Source organism: Anser brachyrhynchus (assembly GCF_964034855.1).
Source record: "Anser brachyrhynchus genome assembly, chromosome: 18".
Taxonomy (NCBI): domain Eukaryota; kingdom Metazoa; phylum Chordata; class Aves; order Anseriformes; family Anatidae; genus Anser; species Anser brachyrhynchus.
In genome coordinates, this window is record NC_137711.1 from 562255 (window position 1) to 580706 (window position 18452).

General features: G+C 65.6%; 1 protein-coding gene across 16 annotated transcripts in view; it reads right to left on the reverse strand.

Annotated features, from left to right (window-relative positions):
* Nucleotides 1-18452, reverse strand: part of RBFOX3 (RNA binding fox-1 homolog 3) — a 176006-nt gene that overhangs the window by 9546 nt on the left and 148008 nt on the right. For 5 of the 16 annotated variants that reach the window (XM_080560962.1, XM_080560965.1, XM_080560953.1 and 2 more), the window contains one exon: nucleotides 14491-14984. The exons of 4 other annotated variants lie outside the window; for them this stretch is intronic. In XM_080560962.1, the coding sequence (XP_080417088.1) occupies nucleotides 14491-14592 (102 nt within the window). In that variant the 5' untranslated portion in view covers nucleotides 14593-14984. Of the gene's footprint in view, nucleotides 1-67; nucleotides 14468-14490; nucleotides 14985-18452 lie in introns of those variants that run through there. 7 more of the 16 variants (XM_080560963.1, XM_080560954.1, XM_080560966.1 and 4 more) reach the window with 3 other exon arrangements.

Consider the following 18452-nt stretch of genomic DNA (forward strand, 5'->3'; position numbering starts at 1 on the left):
CTCTGTGGCTGGACCCCAGGGCCCCCTGACCCCCCACCCTGCCCCTGCTTTTTGTCCCCACGCCAACCTCTGTGCCATCCCCGTGCTACAGCAGCTCCCGCGCCGCATTGCGCGCTGTGCCTGCCCCGTGGCCGAGCCCCTCTCCGCTCCCCACTCCGAGCCCTCCATGCCCGCTCTGCTGCGCCTTGGGCAGCAGGAGGATGGGGGGGGCTGGGGGGCAAGGCATGGAGGGGACCAAGGCCACGGCTCCAGTGGGGACTAGCAGAGGGAGCCTGCACATCGCCCCCTTGGTGACGGAAACTGGGGCGGCCCTCGGTTTGAAGGCCAACACGGGGCAAAGCACGGCTGCACCACCGGCATCGGCACCCGCCACCATCCTGCGCGCCCTGGAGCCTGGCCAGGAGGGCACTGAGGAAGGAGGGCAGTGGGGAGGGCAGGGCTGTCAGATGGCCTCTTGGCAAACAGCAGGCAGGCATCAATTAGCTGCTAAATATTTGATTAGGCCCTTTGCTGTAACACAGCTGGCCTGGCCGCCCTGGTCAAACGAGGTGAGCGGCACCTGTGCCACGGGCCGAGGGCCGCCCACGGCTGCTGCGGGGCTGGGGGATGCCGTGGGGCTGCCAGCCCGCCCCCCTCCTGCACAGCCCCCCTCCGTCTGCGCAGCCCCCCGGCCCTGCATGCACCCACAGGCTCCCGCACCCCCCATGCACGTGTGCCGCACGCAAGCGCCCACCACCGAGCGCAGTGCCGGCAGCCCCGCGGATGCTTTACAACCTGCCGCGGCCGCCTCTCGCCCATGAAATACATCTGTGGCTCAGACCGTGGAGACAAGCTCCTTAATTGTGTGTGCGGCCGATTTATGGTGCGGAGGGACGCTGGGGAAGGGTGGGGAAGGGGGGGCCGTGCCGCCAGCCGTGATCCCCCACCTGCCGCGGCCGTCGCGCCTGCAGGGGAGGCAGCAGAGCCTGTGCCGGGGGCACGGTGGGGACCACATGCAAACCCAGCGTGAACAATCCCGCTACAGATCTGCAAGTCATTCACAGGCTCGCAAGCGTCTTCCCGTGCTGACTCAGCTGCCCGGGGCCGCGCCAGCCAGATGCGCCTGCCAGCGCTGGCCGGGGCTGGCGATGCTGCAGGGCGGCGCAGGCAGCGGGCGGCAGAGCCCTGGCCCCCGGCACTGCCCCTGGGGTAATGCTGCTCCCTGCACCGCGGTGCTCACCCCGCTGCTCTGCCTTTTCCCCGCGCACCCTGTGCCTGAGCCCGCTTTGGGAAGCGAGCAGACGCCCCAGTTGCGCTCCCAGCACCCAACTCTCCCTGCCAGCGTCCCCAACGCGTGCACGGAGCGGGCAGCAGGAGCATCTTGCAGGGCTCCCGCGTCCCCCTGCGCTGCCACTCATCTTTGCTGCCATCACAAGCAGGATCAGCCACCAGCATGGCAGGGACCGAGCGGCCGCCTGCGGGGGCTCGGCTCAGCCCCTTCGCCAAGGCTTTAGCTGGGAGGTTTTTAGTTTGGGTTGGCAAACCCAGCCCAGAGGGCAGCGCCAGTCTCTGCCCCACTCCGTGCCGGCGCCTGGTGGCAGGGCTGCATCCAGCCCCAGGAGCTGGGCACCCTGGCCCCGACGGCCGCAGGCAGCGAGAGCAGAAGCCCTGGGGATGGCCCGAGCAGGAGGAGCTGTGGGGTGGCAATGGGGACACAGACAGGGGCCGGGGCAGGGGCCGGCCCCACCTGCACAGGTCTTGGGCCCCACTGGCTCCTCGCCAGTCTGCCCCGACAGCCACGTTCATATCCGTTATTAATTAGGGCTGTCGCAGGGCTTGTCAGCCCAAGTATTATTTCATTCAGGGGCCATTAGGTTCCCCTGTTTTGCTGCTTGCCATCTCCAGGGCTGCTGGTGCTGCAGAGGCGCAGATCTACGGCTCCCGCGCGCCTCCCTCCCACCGCGCGCCGTCCACCAGCCCTGGACGGGACAGGAGCTGCTCCTCCTGGACGGGACAGGGCAGGGGGCCCTGCGCAGCGTTTGGGGTGCTCGGCTCCGCGGTGGGCTCTGCAGGGGAGAGGGATCGTCAGGGGTTTGGCTGAGGGACACCCAGTGCTGCCTGCTGCTGCTCACCTCTCCGCACCCTGCGCTGCTCCTGTCCGCCCGCGCTGCCGGCTCTGGGCAGAGCCGTTGTCAGTGCCCAGCTGGGTTTGGGCTCACAGAGCACAGCCACGGGGTGAGGACGTGGTGACCCCTGCAGCCGGGTGTCCCCGTTTCGGGCCGTGTGGCCCGTGAAGTGGTGCCAGCCCGTGGGTGTCGGGGACGCGGGGCTCCGCCGGGCGTCCCTGCTCGCTCACCGCAATTCCCTGCTGGGAGCGCAGGGGATGCTCCTGCATGGCACTTTATAGGGCGGCTTTCCGCATTTTCATTAAAAGATATTCTGGTTATTAATGGCCCGTAGCCCTCATTTAGTAAATGAGACAGGAGATTAGCGCGTTGCCCGAGACCGAGTGTGGAGCAAAGCAGGCGGAGCTCAGCACGGCGCAGGGTGTGCGCGTGGTGCCCAGCCGCCTCCGCTCCCCGCACTGCCCAGGCAGGATGAGACCCCCCGGGCCCAGCCCCTGCGCGGTGTCCCCCTGCCCTGTCCCCCTGCCCTGTCCCCCTGGGCACTGTCCTCCTGCCCTGTCCGCAGCTCAGCCCCACACAGCCGCTGCTGCAGCAGGCCGGCGCTGCCTGCACCCTGGCAGGCAGGGGGTGGATATCATCTTTAGCTGATTAAATGTCCCTCATTAACGAGTTTCTTTAATTAATGAAGTTTTTTTGTTTGCTCCACTTGCTTTCTCCCCACCGCACTCTGCCTCCTCAGCACAATCCAGGCCATTTCCTTTCAAGTCATTTAGCGCGTGGGGCCGGTTCCTGCCGACGCCGCACTTTGGTGATTGTGCCTGTCAGCTCGGGGCTGACGACGCCATTTTTAACATTTTCTCCTTTTTAAGAAAATAACGCACCGGAACCCCACGAACACACGGGAGGTGTCCGCACAGCCGGCTGAGCGCAGCGTCACGCTAACGAGAGGTGCCGGCACCCCATGGCGCCGCAGGCAGCGCTGCCTGCCCCCTCGAGGGTCGGTGTCATGCCCGGCTCCTGAACTCACGTGGTGTTCCCGGGGAGGAAAGGCAGCTTGGACAGCGGCGGCTGTGCCGCTGCAGTGTGCGGTTATCAGCCGCTTGTGATAAAGCATCTCCCCGGGCCACCTGTCTCTGGCCTCGGGCGGGCGGTGTGGTGGCCCCGAGGTGGCCCCAGGAGGGGACGCGCGCATCTCGACAGTCCACGCACGTGTTGTCACGGGCTCAGCACGCTTTGCACGCCACCTGCGGCGGCACGGGGGCTCCTGCAGCACTCAAACCCCAACCCCGGGCAGCTGGGCGAAGGGCCGGGGTCCTGACCCCACCACGGCACCAAGGCAGCCACGAAGCAGCAGCTCCTCCGAGCCGCAAGCCCGGGTGCTGTCGGGCTGGCCCCGGGGAGCAGCAGACTGCGCTCAGGCAGCGCTGCGGCACCTCCAGGCAGCCTGGCTGCCCCTCGCGAGCCGTCGGCGCGCCCCCGGCCGCATGGAGCCCGCCCCAGGTGGGAGGCAGGGGCTGAGCGGTGCCCCCAGCCTGCCTGCACCAGCCGCTCCGCCGGCACCAGGGCAGCTGCTCGCTGCCGCAGCAGGCCCGCAATGTGAGGCTGGCGGCAGGACGCGCTGTGCCCACCAGCACAACGCCGGAGCTGGGGAACGACCCCGGGGAGAGCCGAGGCTGCTCACGGCCTCTGGGGACCGACCGCCTGCTCCCACGTGCGGGGAAGCAGCGAGGAGCCTTTGCACCCAGAGCAGGTGGTGCACATGGAGCCGGAGCAGGCAGCGGAGCCGAGCTCGGGCAATGCCCCGGCGGCAGCAGCACGAGGGTCCCGGCACAGCCCCGGGGCTGCCCCAGCTCCTGTGCGGGCACAGCGCTCCCGTGCAGCGGGGCTGCCGCGAGGCTCTGCCGGTGCGGCCGCCTGCGTGACAGCCACGCCGTCTCCTCTTCGATCCAGCCGCTCTCTCATGCTAATGACTGTCAACATGAAACAGAGGCCGTGAAGGGGAAGAAAATTACTCCCTGAAAAGGAATTGACTGATCCCCGTCATTTCTCAAGGAATCACTGACCTGTGAATATTTCATTACCCAAAATGCTGCGCCATCCATACAAAGCAGAGCTCCGGGGCCCTGGGGCAGCACAGCCGCGGATCCCGGGCTGGAGGGGGTGCAGGGCCCCACGCGTGGGGGGCTCACAGCGGGGACGTCCCGGCCGTGGGCAGCCCCCGCCCGTCCCACGCTGGCGGCACAGCCCGCAGCGCCCCTCGGCCCGGGAAGGAGCAGCGAAAGGAGGCGCGGAGCTGGGGGTGGCAGCCGCTGCACTGAACGTCTTCATTAAGGACGTGGCAGGGGAGGGGTGAAGAGCCGGCTAATGGCATCTGCCAAGGATGCTCCGCTGGGGAGCTCTGCAAAGAGCAGGGAGGACGCAGATTTAACAGGCAGGGACCCTGCGGCAGCACAAGACACGGCCTGGGACACGCGGCTGGAGGAGCAGGAGGGGATGCAGGGCAGCGCAGAAGAGCCACCTCCTGGGCGCACCTTCGGCCAGGGGGGAGCCGTGGGAGGGCTGGAACCCTGCCGGGGGCAGCTGCCCTTGCAGCACGGGTGGCTCCCACTCATGCTGGCTGCGGGGCCGTGAGCCCGGCAGGCCGGGTGCCACCGACAGCTAGGTGGCACCCAGCGGGAGGGAGGTGGCCGCGGAAGCGCCGTGCGCCGGCACAGCCGCTCAGGGCACAGCTGCTGGCACGTCCCTGTCACCTCCGGCACGGGGGTGACGGGGCAGGGGGGGGGACGGGGTCCAGCACGGGCTCCTGCCTCTATCAGCCGGAAACTTAGGAGCTGAGGCTGCATGAAATATTCATGAAGTAAATGGTGCAATTTCATCTGCATTCAGCCAACTTCATGTATATTTCAGAGTATTATGAAATGATAATGTTGTGTAACTGAGGCGAGATGGGGGTGCTTCGCGGGGGCTCCGGGCTGCCGCCACCTCCCGCCCCCCGCACCCCGGTGACATTTCCCGGGCTCACATGTACCTGCGCGGGGAGGGACCGGGCCGCGTCACTGCTGGAGATGGGCCAGGATCCGGCCTGCCCAGGGCCGCACCGAGCAGCAGCACCGCTGCTCCGGGATGCTCCGAGCGCTGCCGGTGGTGCCAGGCTCACCCCGAGCAGCCCCAGCTCCGAGCCTGCAGCTCTGGGGATGCCGCTGGAGAGCTGCGTCGCGCTGCCCCCCCCGCACGCAGCTCTTCCTGCAGGCATGCCAGAGCAGTGCAGACCCAGCGTTTGCATACACCGGCCAGGATTTCCAGGAGCGCTCGGTCTCCAGCAGCCACTAAAGGGCTTGGAAAAGCCAGGCACGCAAGGCACGAGCGTGGCTGCAGAGTCCTGGGCACGGGCACAGGCTGGGAAAGGAGCCGTGTCCCCAGTGGTGTCTGCCCCAGCTGCCTGCTCCTGCTGAGCCCCTGCAAACAGCCGTGCCTCGGCTGGGCACTGCCTGCCGCTGCTCCAGGGCTGGCCCAGACACCCCCGAGGCTGGTCCCAGTGGCTGCTGGCAGTGATCACTGAGCAGCACAGGGAGCCCCGCAGCCTCCAAAGAAGCTCCTAGCACCAACACCTGAACTGCAGCATCCGTGCCTCCTGCACCCCGGCCCACCGTGGGGACATGCATGCACCTCCTGCTCCCCACAGGCACCAGGCACCCCTGCAGCACCACCAGGCCCTGCACAGCCCTGCCTGTGCGGACAGATGTCCCTGCTCTCCGGGCCCCTGCCCATGTTCCCCTCACCCTGCTGGGCAGCGGCGCTGGGCCGGGACCCTGTGCCCAGCTCCCAGCCTCAAGCCCCAGTGTCACCAGGAGCCAGCAGCTGCGATGCTGGTTGGTGTCAGCGCCCCCTGAGCCCAGCTCTCCGGCTGCTCCCTGCGCAGAGAGCGCACAGACCCCATGGAGCAGAGCCCAGGCAGGATGCGACAGCGCGGGACTCGGCGAGTTCCAGCCCCGGCAGGACCCAGGGCCTCGTGCCTCCCCTGCGAGCACCGCGGCAGCTCCAGCCCACCCGCTCTGCCCGTCGCGATTTGCACCCCGCAGACACACCGAGCGTGCGAGCTCGCAGGGAGAGTGCAGGACTGGAGCCAGCTGCTCGCAGCTCTCCCGAACTCATTTCTGTGACAGCCCCCCCGTGACAGCCGGCTACGGCCACACGTCCCCTGCCACATCCCACCTCTAGACCCCTGCCACTGCATCGCCACTGCGATGCTGCCGCAAAGCCGCCCGTGGCAGGCCCCGAGCAGCCGCACGTGGAGCTCGCCGGCACGCAGCCCGGTGACCAGGCGCATGCGCGCGGCGGCAGCGTGGGCGCTCAGTAAACACGTACTCGCGTGTGCACGCAGAGACAAGCTCTCTCACGCAACCCTCTCTAATAGGCAGTCAGGAGCATAATTTTTCCTCTAATTACATATTCAGCACTTCTGAGAAAATGAGATTTTGGTAATTCAATTGGACTGAGAAGCAGGGCTATAATAAAATGAAATTTGTAACAATCGCACAGTTAAATTAGTTAAATGGAGAGGAAGGAGCTGTGGAAAATTGACCCCTCGATCTCCTAAAGACTAATCAGACATTTGAACTGAGTTGTGCTAACAAAGCCCCTGGGGTGTTGCAGAGGCAGAGAGAAGGGAGGAGAACAGAGGTGTGCGAGGGAGGAGCTGGGAAGCAGCCAGGGCGAGGGGTGCCACGGGGCCCTCTGGTCCCGGTGCTGGGCTAGGAGGGGTCTGGCGGGGAGGGTACCAGGCAGTGCCGGTGCTGTGCCCTCCGCAGGAGCCCCACGCTGTCCCGGCGATGCCTGCCCTGTGTGGCCACCGGCTCCCAGCACTGGCCAGTGCCACGGCAGGCACGCGCCACATCCTGGCCGGGCGCTGGGGCACAAAGGTGCCCGAAGGACAGCAGGCGGCCCCTCTGCCAGCGGGAACAGCAGGGACACGGGGCAGTGGTGCCCAGCGGCGGGACCAGGACCTCGGCACAGCAGCACAGCACTGGCCAGAAGCAGGGACAGGCACGGCACGGCACAGCACGGCACCCCGTGGCACCCCGCGGCACACCGGGCGGGTGCGCTTGTCCTGGGGGTGGCGGGCAGAGGGGCGTCCCACCAGCTGGAGGGGCTCTGCAGCAGGTACAAAGTAATTAGCCTCAGTATTTATCTTGTTGTTCGTCTTCTTATTTTTTTTCTTGTAAAGGAAAAGGAGAAAAAGGCGAGTTTCTCATTTGCAAGTTAATTAGTCTAATTAGCTCTAATTAAGAGCTCCCCACACAATGCAGATCACAAATAAGCTGCAACTGTCGCCTGCTCTCGCTCTTCTCTCCCTATTTTTGATTTTATACCAGAGACTTTAGAAGGCCCCAGCCCGCCCCGCAGCACAGCCCTGCAGCTCCCCATCCTGCTCGCTCCCTCCACATCCTTCTCCAGCCCCAAAATCAGGCTCTCCCCCCCTGCTCCCCCACAGCCCCGGCTCCCGGCCCAGTGCCCCTGGCTCCAGCTGCAGCCCCACCAGCACGGCGCGTCCCCAGGCCAGCCGGGCAGAGTGCTGCAAAGAAACGGAGAGAAAGCTGCTGGAAAACGGGTTTCCTGGGCCCAAAAGCAGCCGACCAGGCGACGGAAGGTTCGGGAGCACACGCACTGCTGCGGGCTCCTCCGCCTGGCCGCAAGCTGCAGGAGGCGGTGGGGATGCTGGGGGCAGAGCGCGCCCCAGCACCGTGCCGGGGGCTGGCATGGGACGGGGCACACCGAGCACAGCTCCTGCCGCTGCTTCCTGCCTCGTGGCCCTGCACCGCCTCAGCACCGCCAGCTCCCGTCCCCTGCTTCGCTGCAGCACGGCTGGAGGAGGCGCGATGGCAGGAGGGGAGCAAAGGGTGAGAAGTTCGGGGGCCGCGCGGCGCGTCACCAGCCCCTGCCCACCTTCCCCCGCGCCGCCGAGGGAACAGATGTTGCGTGGCGCTGAGAAACAGCAGCAATCATGTCAGTTTATGTGTCATTTTCTACTTGGGTAATGTGAGCAGTGAAGGATCGCTGCTCGGAGACGAGATGAAAATCATGACAAAGTGCTGCAAGCCCAGCACTTTGGCGAGGGGGAGCCGGAGCAGCCAGACCTGCCTCGTGCCTGGCTGCTCACCAGGAGCCCTGCAGCGAGCCCCCGCCGCCAGCACAGCCCGGGCTGGCCGGGCCCTGGGGCACGCACCCGCAGCAGCCCGGGGCTGGGCGCCGTGGGACGAGGTCCGGCACCCGCTGGGCACGTGGCCGCCTGGTGCCACGGCCACGCTCCGGCCCCAGCACCCGCTGCAAGCCCGCGAGGGCCGGCAGAGCTCTCCCAGGAGCAGGTGCAGCAGCTCCACGGCTCTTTGACGGAGAGGAAATGGCTGAGACGCCCCGAGCATGGGAGCGAGACCCAGCTCTGCAGGGTGCCACGCCAGCCAGGTCCCTGGGTCACCCTGCCTTCCAGCGGCACTGGCCGGTCCTGGCTGGTGACACCCGCGTGTCCCCAGCGTGGAGGCAGAGGGCTGCCTGAGCGCCGCTCGCTCCCGACACCATCTCTGTGAACTCCCTCCTCCAACTGGGTCTCCTTCCAGGGCTCGTCTCACTCTGTTTAATAGGTTCTCGGTGCCAGGGATCACATCTCAGCAGTGCTGCTTACACAGGGGGCTGGAGCGAATCCTGCTGATGCTGTGCAAACCCAATTTGTAAGATCCATGCAGTGCAGACAGGACGTGAAAGCTGCTGGGGTGGGGGCCCTGCTCCGGGGGGGGGGGGGGGGGCCGATGCAGGAGCTGGCGACCGCCGGAGCCAGCTGGATGCTCAGGAAGGTACGAGAGTGGCAAAGCGAGAACCCGTCGGGGAGACGCTGCTCAGGGACAGCGGGGCTGGCTAGGGGGGTTGGAACTGTACCAGACCCCTCGCAGGCAGTGGCCACGGCCCAGGGAGATGCCTGCCCTGTGACAGCCGCCAGAGGCCCCTCGCCCAGCCGCGACCCCACCTCACCCCAGCGCCTTTCCACCGCTCTGGCCCAGCTCCGTGCGCCGGTCAGCGCCTCCCTACCCACATCCCACGGAGCCCAGCACCGCAGCTTGGGCTGCAGCACCAGCTGTGCCACAGGCTGCAGCAGCACCTGCTCCACGAGTGCGGCCACTGTTGCCCTCCGCCTCGCTGAACGCCAGGGAAGGTGACGCAGGTTAAAGCCCACCTAGGGGTGCCTGGGGCTCGGCCCCGCTTGGCAGCGGAGGTGCGAAGCCCCGCAGGCAGGCGCTCACCCCAAGCTTGCTCCACAGCAGCGATGTTACACTGAGCCGGTCCCGGGCCGGCTGGGATTGCAGAGCCCCTGACCTGGGTTCACACCGGGGCAGGGGCTCGCGGGGCAACAGCTGCTCCTGCTGAGGAGCCCCAGCAGCCAGCACGTCCCCGGGCACAAGCAGAGATGTGCTGCACCGCCTTGAAGCCCTCCCAGGCACACAGCATGCAGGTGTCCGCGTGTGCTCCGCACCACTGAGCCCGTCCCCACGCTCAGCCTGCAGCCGGAGCTGACGCCCGGGGCTGGCATTTACCAGCATCGTGCTCTGCTCACCCGTGCCGATGGCTCCCCTGCTCCTGCTGCCACCTGGGTGAGATCGGGGATGCCGAGGCCAGCCCAGCCTGGGGCTGCCACTTTAGCAGATGCCACGGCACCAGCATGAACTTTCAAACCATTGGTTTTGATGGGCTCTGAGTCCCACCGCCCCCAGGCCCTGCATTGCAACACTGGGAAAACGCAGCTATCTGCCTCAGACATTCGGTTTTCTCCTGCACAACGTAACCCCCCCCCAGGGTTTCCCAATGACAGTGCTTTTTCCACTCTTTTCCATACCCTCTCAGCCCCACGTCCCGTCCCGTGCGCCTGCTCGCCCGTACAGCTGCCCCGAAGGGACCAAGCTGCCACCGAAGCACGGGAGCTGGGCGGCACCGCTGCCACCTGCGGGGACACCCCGAGCGCGGGGGCTTGGAGCTGGGGGGTCCCCACCACCCACTTGCCCAGCGGTGCCGCGGCCGATGGACGCAGTGCATCCGTGCCGAGCCGGCGGCGGGGAGCCGAGGCTGCGCAGAGCCCAGGAGGAGCTCGGAGCTGGGAGCTCGGCCCCAGCTGGGAAATCCGCCCCAGGCGCTGTCCTGCTTGCACGCCCGGCCCCGAGTAAAGGTGCAGGCGGGTCTGGGGGCACCCACGGGACGCGGGCGGGGGGAGCCCGCGGGGGCAGGCTGAGCCTGCCAGCCTAATTAGCCTTTCTTCTGTGTTAAACCACATCCCTCCAATGACTGCCTGTAATGCTTTAAAGAATGATAGATACTAAATCTAATTTAATCTACTCATTCACCCATCACTATAGTACTAAAATAAGAATATACCTATAAAAAGAGCATCGCCAGGCAGAGTAGGCCTAAATTACAGCTATTGTGGGAAAACCAGCTTCACAAAAGCTAAAATTAATGCCAGTGTTTTCAATATATTAAAAAAAGAGGAAAACATATTTTTTTTGCGGCTTTAAAGCCTTTCCTCCCCTGTGCAGGAGACGTGGAAGCTGCAGTGCGGGACATGTGCCCGGGAGCCACAGAGCCACCAAGCAGCCGGGTCCGGGCTCGCGGCTCTGAGAAATGCGCAAGCAGGGGGAAGAAACCAGCTTTTAAATGAACCCGCTGCTGCAACACGCTACAATATTGCTAGGAATAGACTTGCTCCCTAAAAATATAATATGCTAAACTTGGCAGCAGCCCTTTTGGAGAGGAATTTTCCAAGCAGCCTTTTGCAGAGGCTGTTTCCCCAGCAGGTCGGGCGCTGCTCAGATGAGCCCGCTGCGCCGCGGGCTGGGCAGCGCCGAGGGACCGCGGGGAGCAGGGACACCCCGACGTGCCGCCAGGTGAGCAGCAGCTCGGGGTCAGCTCCGCCGTGGGACTGAGCCCACCTGGAAATGAACCCGAGCTCAGGCACAGCCCCGGCATGCCGGTGGTTCCCCGCACAAGATGCCTGCACCTGGGGCTCCACCGCTCTAACGCTGATGCTGAGTCTGAGCCTGGGGCTGTTCCGGGTCAGCAGGGCGTCTCTTCCTGGAGTGATTAGCTGCTCCTTTATAATTATAGTGCAGACACTTCCAGCAGTGACTGATTCCTCCCTTAACTGAGCGCAACAATTGAGGTCTCCCTGTAAGCCGAGGCCCTCCCTGAACAAGCAGCTCAACGTTGCACCAAAGCCCAGCGAAGACAGATCATTCCCGGCTCCCTCCTGGCTGCCGACCCCGCTCCCGTCCCCGTGTCCTCGCCAGGGGCTGGCTGCCCTCCTGCCCCGCCGGGCAGGGTGCACGGGGCCGCTCGATCGCCCCACATTTGCAGCACGCAGAGAGCTGGGCCCGGGGCTGGGGCTGGGGCAGGAGCTGAGCTGCCCCGGCTGCGAGGTGCTCCCGTGAGCTGCCAAAGCCCAACCGCAGTGGGATTTCCCCCGGTGTTCGGCTACTCAAAGTTTTGCAGGCAACTTCGTTTCTTGGTCCTTCCCTCAAATACAGTCGCTATTGAAAATACGAGTGCCGGGGCACACAGACACAAGCTGCCTCTGGGGGAACAGAAACAGCAAACACCAAGGAGGTCCCGCAGGGGCGCCCGCTGCCTCAGGGGACTTGTGGGGTCAGCGGGCCGCAGGGACCGCTCGTGCCTGCTCAGCGCTGGCCCCGCAGCTGCGTGGCACCCTGCCCTGCCTGCAGCCAGCATGGCCACTGGCACGCGCCTCCCCGGCCGGCTGCAGGGCTCCAGCTCCCCGTGCTGCACCCGCGCCTGCTGCACGCACATCTGCCTTGCTAGGCAGGCACACGGGCTCCGGGCTCATGACTGCACCCCAGAAGGTCTAAGGTGAACTTCCCCCAGCCAACCTCAATTCCGAAAAGAAGTTTGTTGAAGTCTTCCAGGTGTTTCCAGCTGTGCACAGGTGAAACGAGCCCACGCTGACTTGAGGCGAGCTCTGGTGCACCTGGGTACGGGGCACGCACCCAGTAACAGCATCGCTGCCCCGCAGGCTCCTGGTGCATTGAAGCAGTCGCTCCTAAAATCCCGAGTGAAGCCAGGGACAAAGCGCTGACACAGTGAATGACCTGGGCAGAGACACTGTGCCCCAAGCAAGCCCCTGGCTCAGACAGGCAGGACGAGGCGCAGCCAGCAGCATCCTCCCGTGCCCTTTCCCCACATGACTGCTGCCAGCCATGCCCCTTCCTGACATCTTGCTGCCAGCTCACCAGAAACATCATCGTCTCCAAACCCTGGGTACAGAACCTCATCGACAGACAAACTCAGGGGAAAGGACAGAGACTTTGGCTTCCATCTCACCCATTAGCGGGTGAAAATCCAACTCCAAATCTCTTCATAAACCCCTCCTCTCTGGCTTGCGAGGCCAAACCTGCTGCCAAGGAGCAGGATGCTTCTGGGAGAGCGGGGAGGAAGAGACGCTGAGCACCATGTCCGAATTACACGAAATGGGGCAACGAAGGGCCCAGAAACCGCTGGGTGCAAGAGGCCACAAGTGGGGAAGAGCCGCGAATGAGATAATGCCTTTCCTTCCTGCAGACCTCACGCTGCACTCGCACACGTCCCAGCTGGCCGTCAGCACCGCGGCCTGCCCCAAGCCTGCCCCAAGCGCCGCCGTCCTCTGCTGCCTCCAGCACCAGCACCGGCACCAGCACCAGGACCAGCACCAGCACCGGCACCAGCACCGGCACCGGCGCGGCCGCAGCCCTGGAGCTGCAGGCAGTGCAGCCGCTCTGCGCACCGCGTGCCTGCGACATGCGGGAGCAGCGGGGCCCTCGCAGGTAGCGGGCAGGGAGAGGGGGCTCCGGACAGAAAATAAAATTCCCCACATCCCTGGCTGCTCTGAGAAGTGGCTCCAGGCCCTGTGCTGCCTCCCGGTTCAAAGCAGCCGATGTGCTCCCTTCAGATGCACAGAAAACCTCCCCGGGGACACGTGGGGGCTTGGGGACGATTTCTGCTCCGTGTCAGATGCCCCAAGCCTTCCTGGTGCGCCGGGACACGCCGAGCAGCATCCGCGGATGATCTGCTGCGCTCTGCGCAGCCCAGGAAAGCGCAGATCAAAATTCAGCCCAGCCCCAGCTCGCCCACAGCCTCTGCCTGCAGGAAGGTGGAATAAATCACGCACTGTTTCGGCCAGCCTCTGCAGCAGCCCCGCGCGAGCCCCAGGCCCCCTGCGCATGCAGCGGCTGCCCATACACTTGTGTAACCGGCAGCAGCGCCGGCTTCACCAGCTCCGGCCCCGGCGCGCCGGCCAGAGCAGCCCGGGCCTTGCCGGCCCCAGCTCCAGCTTGGCTGCGCGCTGGCCGTAAGCCCATGCGGACGCAGGCTCTGGGAAACGAAACGCAGCCCCCAGCCCTTCCCCAGCGCGGGCGGTGGGCTCTGCACCCGCACCGAGCTCTGTCCTCAGCTGCCAGGTGAGCCGCGCAGGCCAGGCGGAGCGCGGTAGGATGCTATGAATTTTTAAACTCCTGAAAGCACAAATGGAGCAGTTAGCCCGGCTGGGAGACTGGGATTTCCGACGCAGAGAAGAGGCTTTTGAAGAAAACGCTGCCTCTCCTGAGCCGCGCTTCCCCCGGGATGGCGAGCCTGGAAATTCATTGTGCTGGGTCCAGGCAGGTCCCAGGAGCCACGAGCCCCGACGAGAAGTTGGAAGCCAAGCTGAGGGCACAGGGGACCCGCTGGCCGCCAGCAGCCCGGCGCCGGCCGCACGAACTCCAGGCTCGCCTGGACCAGCCGCTGCTCCCGGGATCCGTCTGCAGCACCTCCGTATCCACAGCCGGGCAAAGCCATTTGAGCTCGACACCGCGTCCCAGCTACAGACACGCACGACGTGAGCGCACAGCTCACACGGACGCACATACATGCACACGTGTGTGCACGCATGCGAACTCCTCGCTCCCCCTGCTCCCGGTGGCAGCCCAGGCCACGCAGGAGCCGGGTTCCCGTGCGCGGAGCATCGAGCATCTCCCCGGGCTTCTGCCGAAGAGGAGCAGCACCGAGGAAGGGCAGGTGCTGGACCCGCGCCGGCGGCTCTGCCTGCCGCACTGCCAGCGCCTCGGCCCCCTCCAGCCCCGGCTGTGCTCCCCAGCCCTGCTCGGAGCAGCCTCCTCGGCACAAAAAGCAGAGAAAGCCCCCGACGAACTCGCAACCCAGACCCGCGAGCGGCCGACGCAACAAAACTCGCCGGTGCCAGCGGGGAGGATGCGCCGGAGAGGCCAGGAGAGGCTGGAGAGGAAGAGGTTAAGCTCTGACCCTTCGCTTAGAGAAAGCACGTGTGAAGCGAAAGCAAAAAAATTCCCAGAAGAGGGTCACTTACCTGTTGGAGGTAGAGGAAGGCTGGAGGACAGGGGAGAGAGTGAGGAAGCATGCCTGAGTTGGAGACAAGGAGGCAGCCCGAGTTAGCCATGGAGCACAGCATGTGTTGACAGGTAGCCGTGAAGCTGCTCGCAGTTTCGTCCTCTTCTACACACTGCTTATCCTCTGTCTTCCTGGCTCTCCCCTCTGGCTCTCCCCCTCCTCTTCCGTCCCCTCCCGTCCCCCTCGGGCGCTATTTAGGAGGAATTCATCTGAGGAAGGCTGGCCTCGCTCTGCTCTTACACTGAAGGAACAATGCTCGGCTATTTACTCCGGTGCCATTAGACGCTGGCACTGAACGAGCGGTCTGCAAAGGGTGTGCGTGTGAGAGAGAGAGGAGAAGGGGGAGAGAAAGGAAGGGGAGGAGGAAGGGAGAGGGCGAGGGAGTGAAATAAAAGGGGTGGGAGTCGGAGGAGGAGGGGGAGTCCCCTGTGCATTCAGACATCAAACAGAGCTCTGTATAAAATGAAGAGAATCCGTAATGACATGAGAACAGCTGATCCCGCACTTAACCCCTCCGCTGCCGCCGCCTCGCAGCCGCCTTCCCGGCCCCGGGCACGCGCGATGCTGCTGCGGGGGGGGGGGGGGGGGCGGCGGGGGGGCTGCGGGCAGAGCCGGGTCCCCCCCCCCCCACCCCCCCCCCGGGCTCGGCAGGACGCGAGGGGAGCTCCCGGGGGCTGCGGGCGCCGCACCGGGGGCTGCCGAGGGGCCGGACGGGGACCCGCCGCCCCCGCACACGCACCACGCTCTCCGGGCACACACACGCAGACACGGACGGCCACGCGCGGAGCCCGCAGCGCCCCGCACCCCCCCCCCGGCGGGCGGACCCCCGGCACCGACCCCCCCCCTCCCCAACCTCCCCCCTCCCCTCCCCCGGCCCGGGGCCGCCCCGCGACCCCCGCCTTGCACGGGCGGCTCGGGGCTGGGGCACGCGGGGGCAGCCCCACGCGGGGCTCTGTCGCGGCGGCCGTGGCGACAGGGGGGCGGTTATGGCGATAGGGGGGCGGTTATGGCGATGGGGGGCGGTTATGGCGATAGGGGGGCGGTTATGGCGACAGGGGGGCGGTTATGGCGATGGGGGGCGGTTATGGCGATAGGGGGGCGGTTATGGCGATAGGGGGGCGGTTATGGTGATAGGGGGGCGGTTATGGCGATGGGGGGGCGGTTATGGCGATGGGGGGGCGGTTATGGCGATGGGGGGGCGGTCATGGTGATAGGGGGGCGGTTATGGCGATAGGGGGGTGGCCACAGCGATAGGGGGGCGGCCGGGCCGCGCACACGTGTGTGCGCTCCCAGGGGGCCCGTTGCCACCCGGTGCCCCCCGAGCCGCCGGGCTGGGCGCAGGGGTCCCGGGGGCGGCTCCGGGCCCCAGAGCAGCCAGCGGGGCTTTGTGCTCGGCTGGGTGGGAAAGGCAACCTGGGTTCGGCTCAGTTTCCATCTTGGCCAAACGCGATGCACAAAGGCAGGTCTGTGCCAGCAGCTGCTGATGCTCTGTCTCCTCCGGAGCCTCCAGCACATGAGCAGCCCTATTTGGAGGCTGGGATTTTCCACAGTATCCCTAGACATAGCGACATGCTGCAGTGTCCTGGTACACTCGCAGCGGTTCCAGTTTCTGCTGCAGATACTCAACAGACGAGGCGTGTTATATGGCCACCCCAGAGCCTCCGAGCAGAACCCCGTGGAAACAAACTGCTCCAGGAAAAGCCGTCCTGAACGAGCGGCTGGGGGCCACGGGGGTCCCAGCCCCCCTGTGGGGTCCTGCTCCTGGGGAGAACGCGCTGCCAAGGGGACGCGAGCCGAGAAATCGGGGAGCAGACCCCAGGCTGGGGACAGTTCTCACCACCATCACCCCTCGCTGTCAAGAACCGAAAGAAGCCCGGCGGCAACACCCATGGCCAACAGCAGCCTCGGGCCGCTGCTAGCCCCCTCCTCTGTCCCACCACGGCCGCTCGCCCTCCAGCTCCCAAGGGACCACGAAGGAGCCCGGTGCAGTGCTCAGCCCCCAGCTCCCTGCTCGCCTCTAGCTCCCCTTCTCCGGAGCCCTGCAGCCACGGGGCCACGTTCTCCCACGCATCCCAGTGACCAGGGCAGCTTTGCAAGGGGTAGGAGGAACTCGCCCCCCACAGCCCCCCATGCAGCAGTGGGGAGCGGTCCCACCAGGCACCCCTGTGCACCCGAGCCCCACGCACCACCCCGGCACGTGGCGAGGGACGCCCTGCACAAGCGGACGGGTGCCTCCAAAGGCCCAGGACCGGGTTCTGGTGTGGCTCCTGCACTGCTCTTATGCAGAGGTGCAAAGGGAAGGGCATGGCCTGACACTCTCTGGTTGCAGCGTCCAACCAAGCAAACCACGTGAGGTGCGCGCTGGGGAGAGCCGGCTCCAGGATGAGGTAATCTGCCCTTCCTCCCCTCGCCGGATCCTGGCTCCGGGCAGGGTGACTCAAACGCGCTCCTGGCCGGTGGCAGCGCAGTGAAGTGAGCCTGGCACTGCCCCGAGCCAGCAGGAACAGCACGGGCTGGCTGCAGCTGAGGGGGCGAGGAGAGGTGGTGCTCCCCTGCCGCGAGGCAGCACAGAGCCATGCTGGGCAGCCGTGCCCGTCCCCATCCCCATCCCTGTCCCCATCCCCGTCCCCATCCCCGTCCCTGTCCCCATCAGGCTGCACACCGCAGCACCTGCTGCCAGGACCCCTCTGCACCACTGTCACAGCAGGAATTCGCCACAATTTCCCATCTCAGCACTCCTCTTTCCCCCCAGCAATGACTACCTCCGTGCTCCTGCGCATGAGGCAAAATCCCACAGAAGTGGTGGAAGCAGGCACAGCTCCAGCAGCTGAGGAGAGTTCGAGCCTCCTCTCTCGCTCCTCTGGCCATCCCCAGTGCCTGGCTGCAGAGACCCCCCCCCCCAGCAGCAGGTAGCCCCCATGGGACGTGAGCGTAGCAGGGCTGTGCCAACCCTCTGCCAGCTCCGCGGCGGGGACACGTCCCCTGCCACCAACGGCCACTTTCCCTCACCCTGCTGCCTCCAGTCGCCCCGGCGCTGACGCCGTGCTGCAGCCCCGGCTGATGGCACGGCCACGCTCAGATCCCGCTCAGCACCAGCGCTGTGCCCACACCTGAGGCCAGGTGCCCACCAACAGGGGAGCCCCGGCCAGAGCTGCCCAGCCCCGCAGAGCTGCAGCCCCAGAGGAACCCCTCCGAAACTCAAGTCTCCTGGAAGGAAAGTTTATTTATCTGTTTAATTAAGATGTGTTCACCAGGCACACAGACCCCGTTCCATCTGTCTCACTTAGAGCCGCGTCCCAGTAAAATTAAACCTAATAAATATCAGACGAGGGAAAGCAAAGGGCACATGTAAGATATATGATCAAAGGCAGAAGTTGCACAGGGCTGCAGTTCTAAGCACATCTTTCTCTCTGCCCTTCGGGGATGGGTTGGCGATGCGCTCCCATGCACAGGATGGGGCTGGCTTTCCTTCAAATCAGCACTATTTTCATTTTTTATTTATTTTAAATGAACCCTTGAGGGCTCCTTGGTTTTGTTTTCTGGAAGAGGGAGAACAACGCGGCACCAGGACAGGAGTGGCCTCGGCCACTGGTTCAGAGCCCAGCGAAGCGCCGGAGCCCAGCGACAGACCCTGTGCTGGGAGGGCCACAAGGCCGAGCGCGCTCTGAGCCACGGCGGGTCCCTGCCCACTGGGAAAGCAAAACCCCTTGGGTTTTGCCGCTCCCGGGCGGCTGGGGTTTCCGGGCTGCCCACAGCCAGGAGCCGGCCGGCAGCAGAGACCGGCCGCGAGGTGCCCGAGGGGCGGTGCTGCCGCTCCTGGGAGATGCGCGGCCAGGTCTGCCGTGCCCCAGCTCCAATCCCTTCCCATGCGAAAACCTGACCCAGGCAGAAAGTGGGCTGTCACCTAGAGCAGGGCTGTCC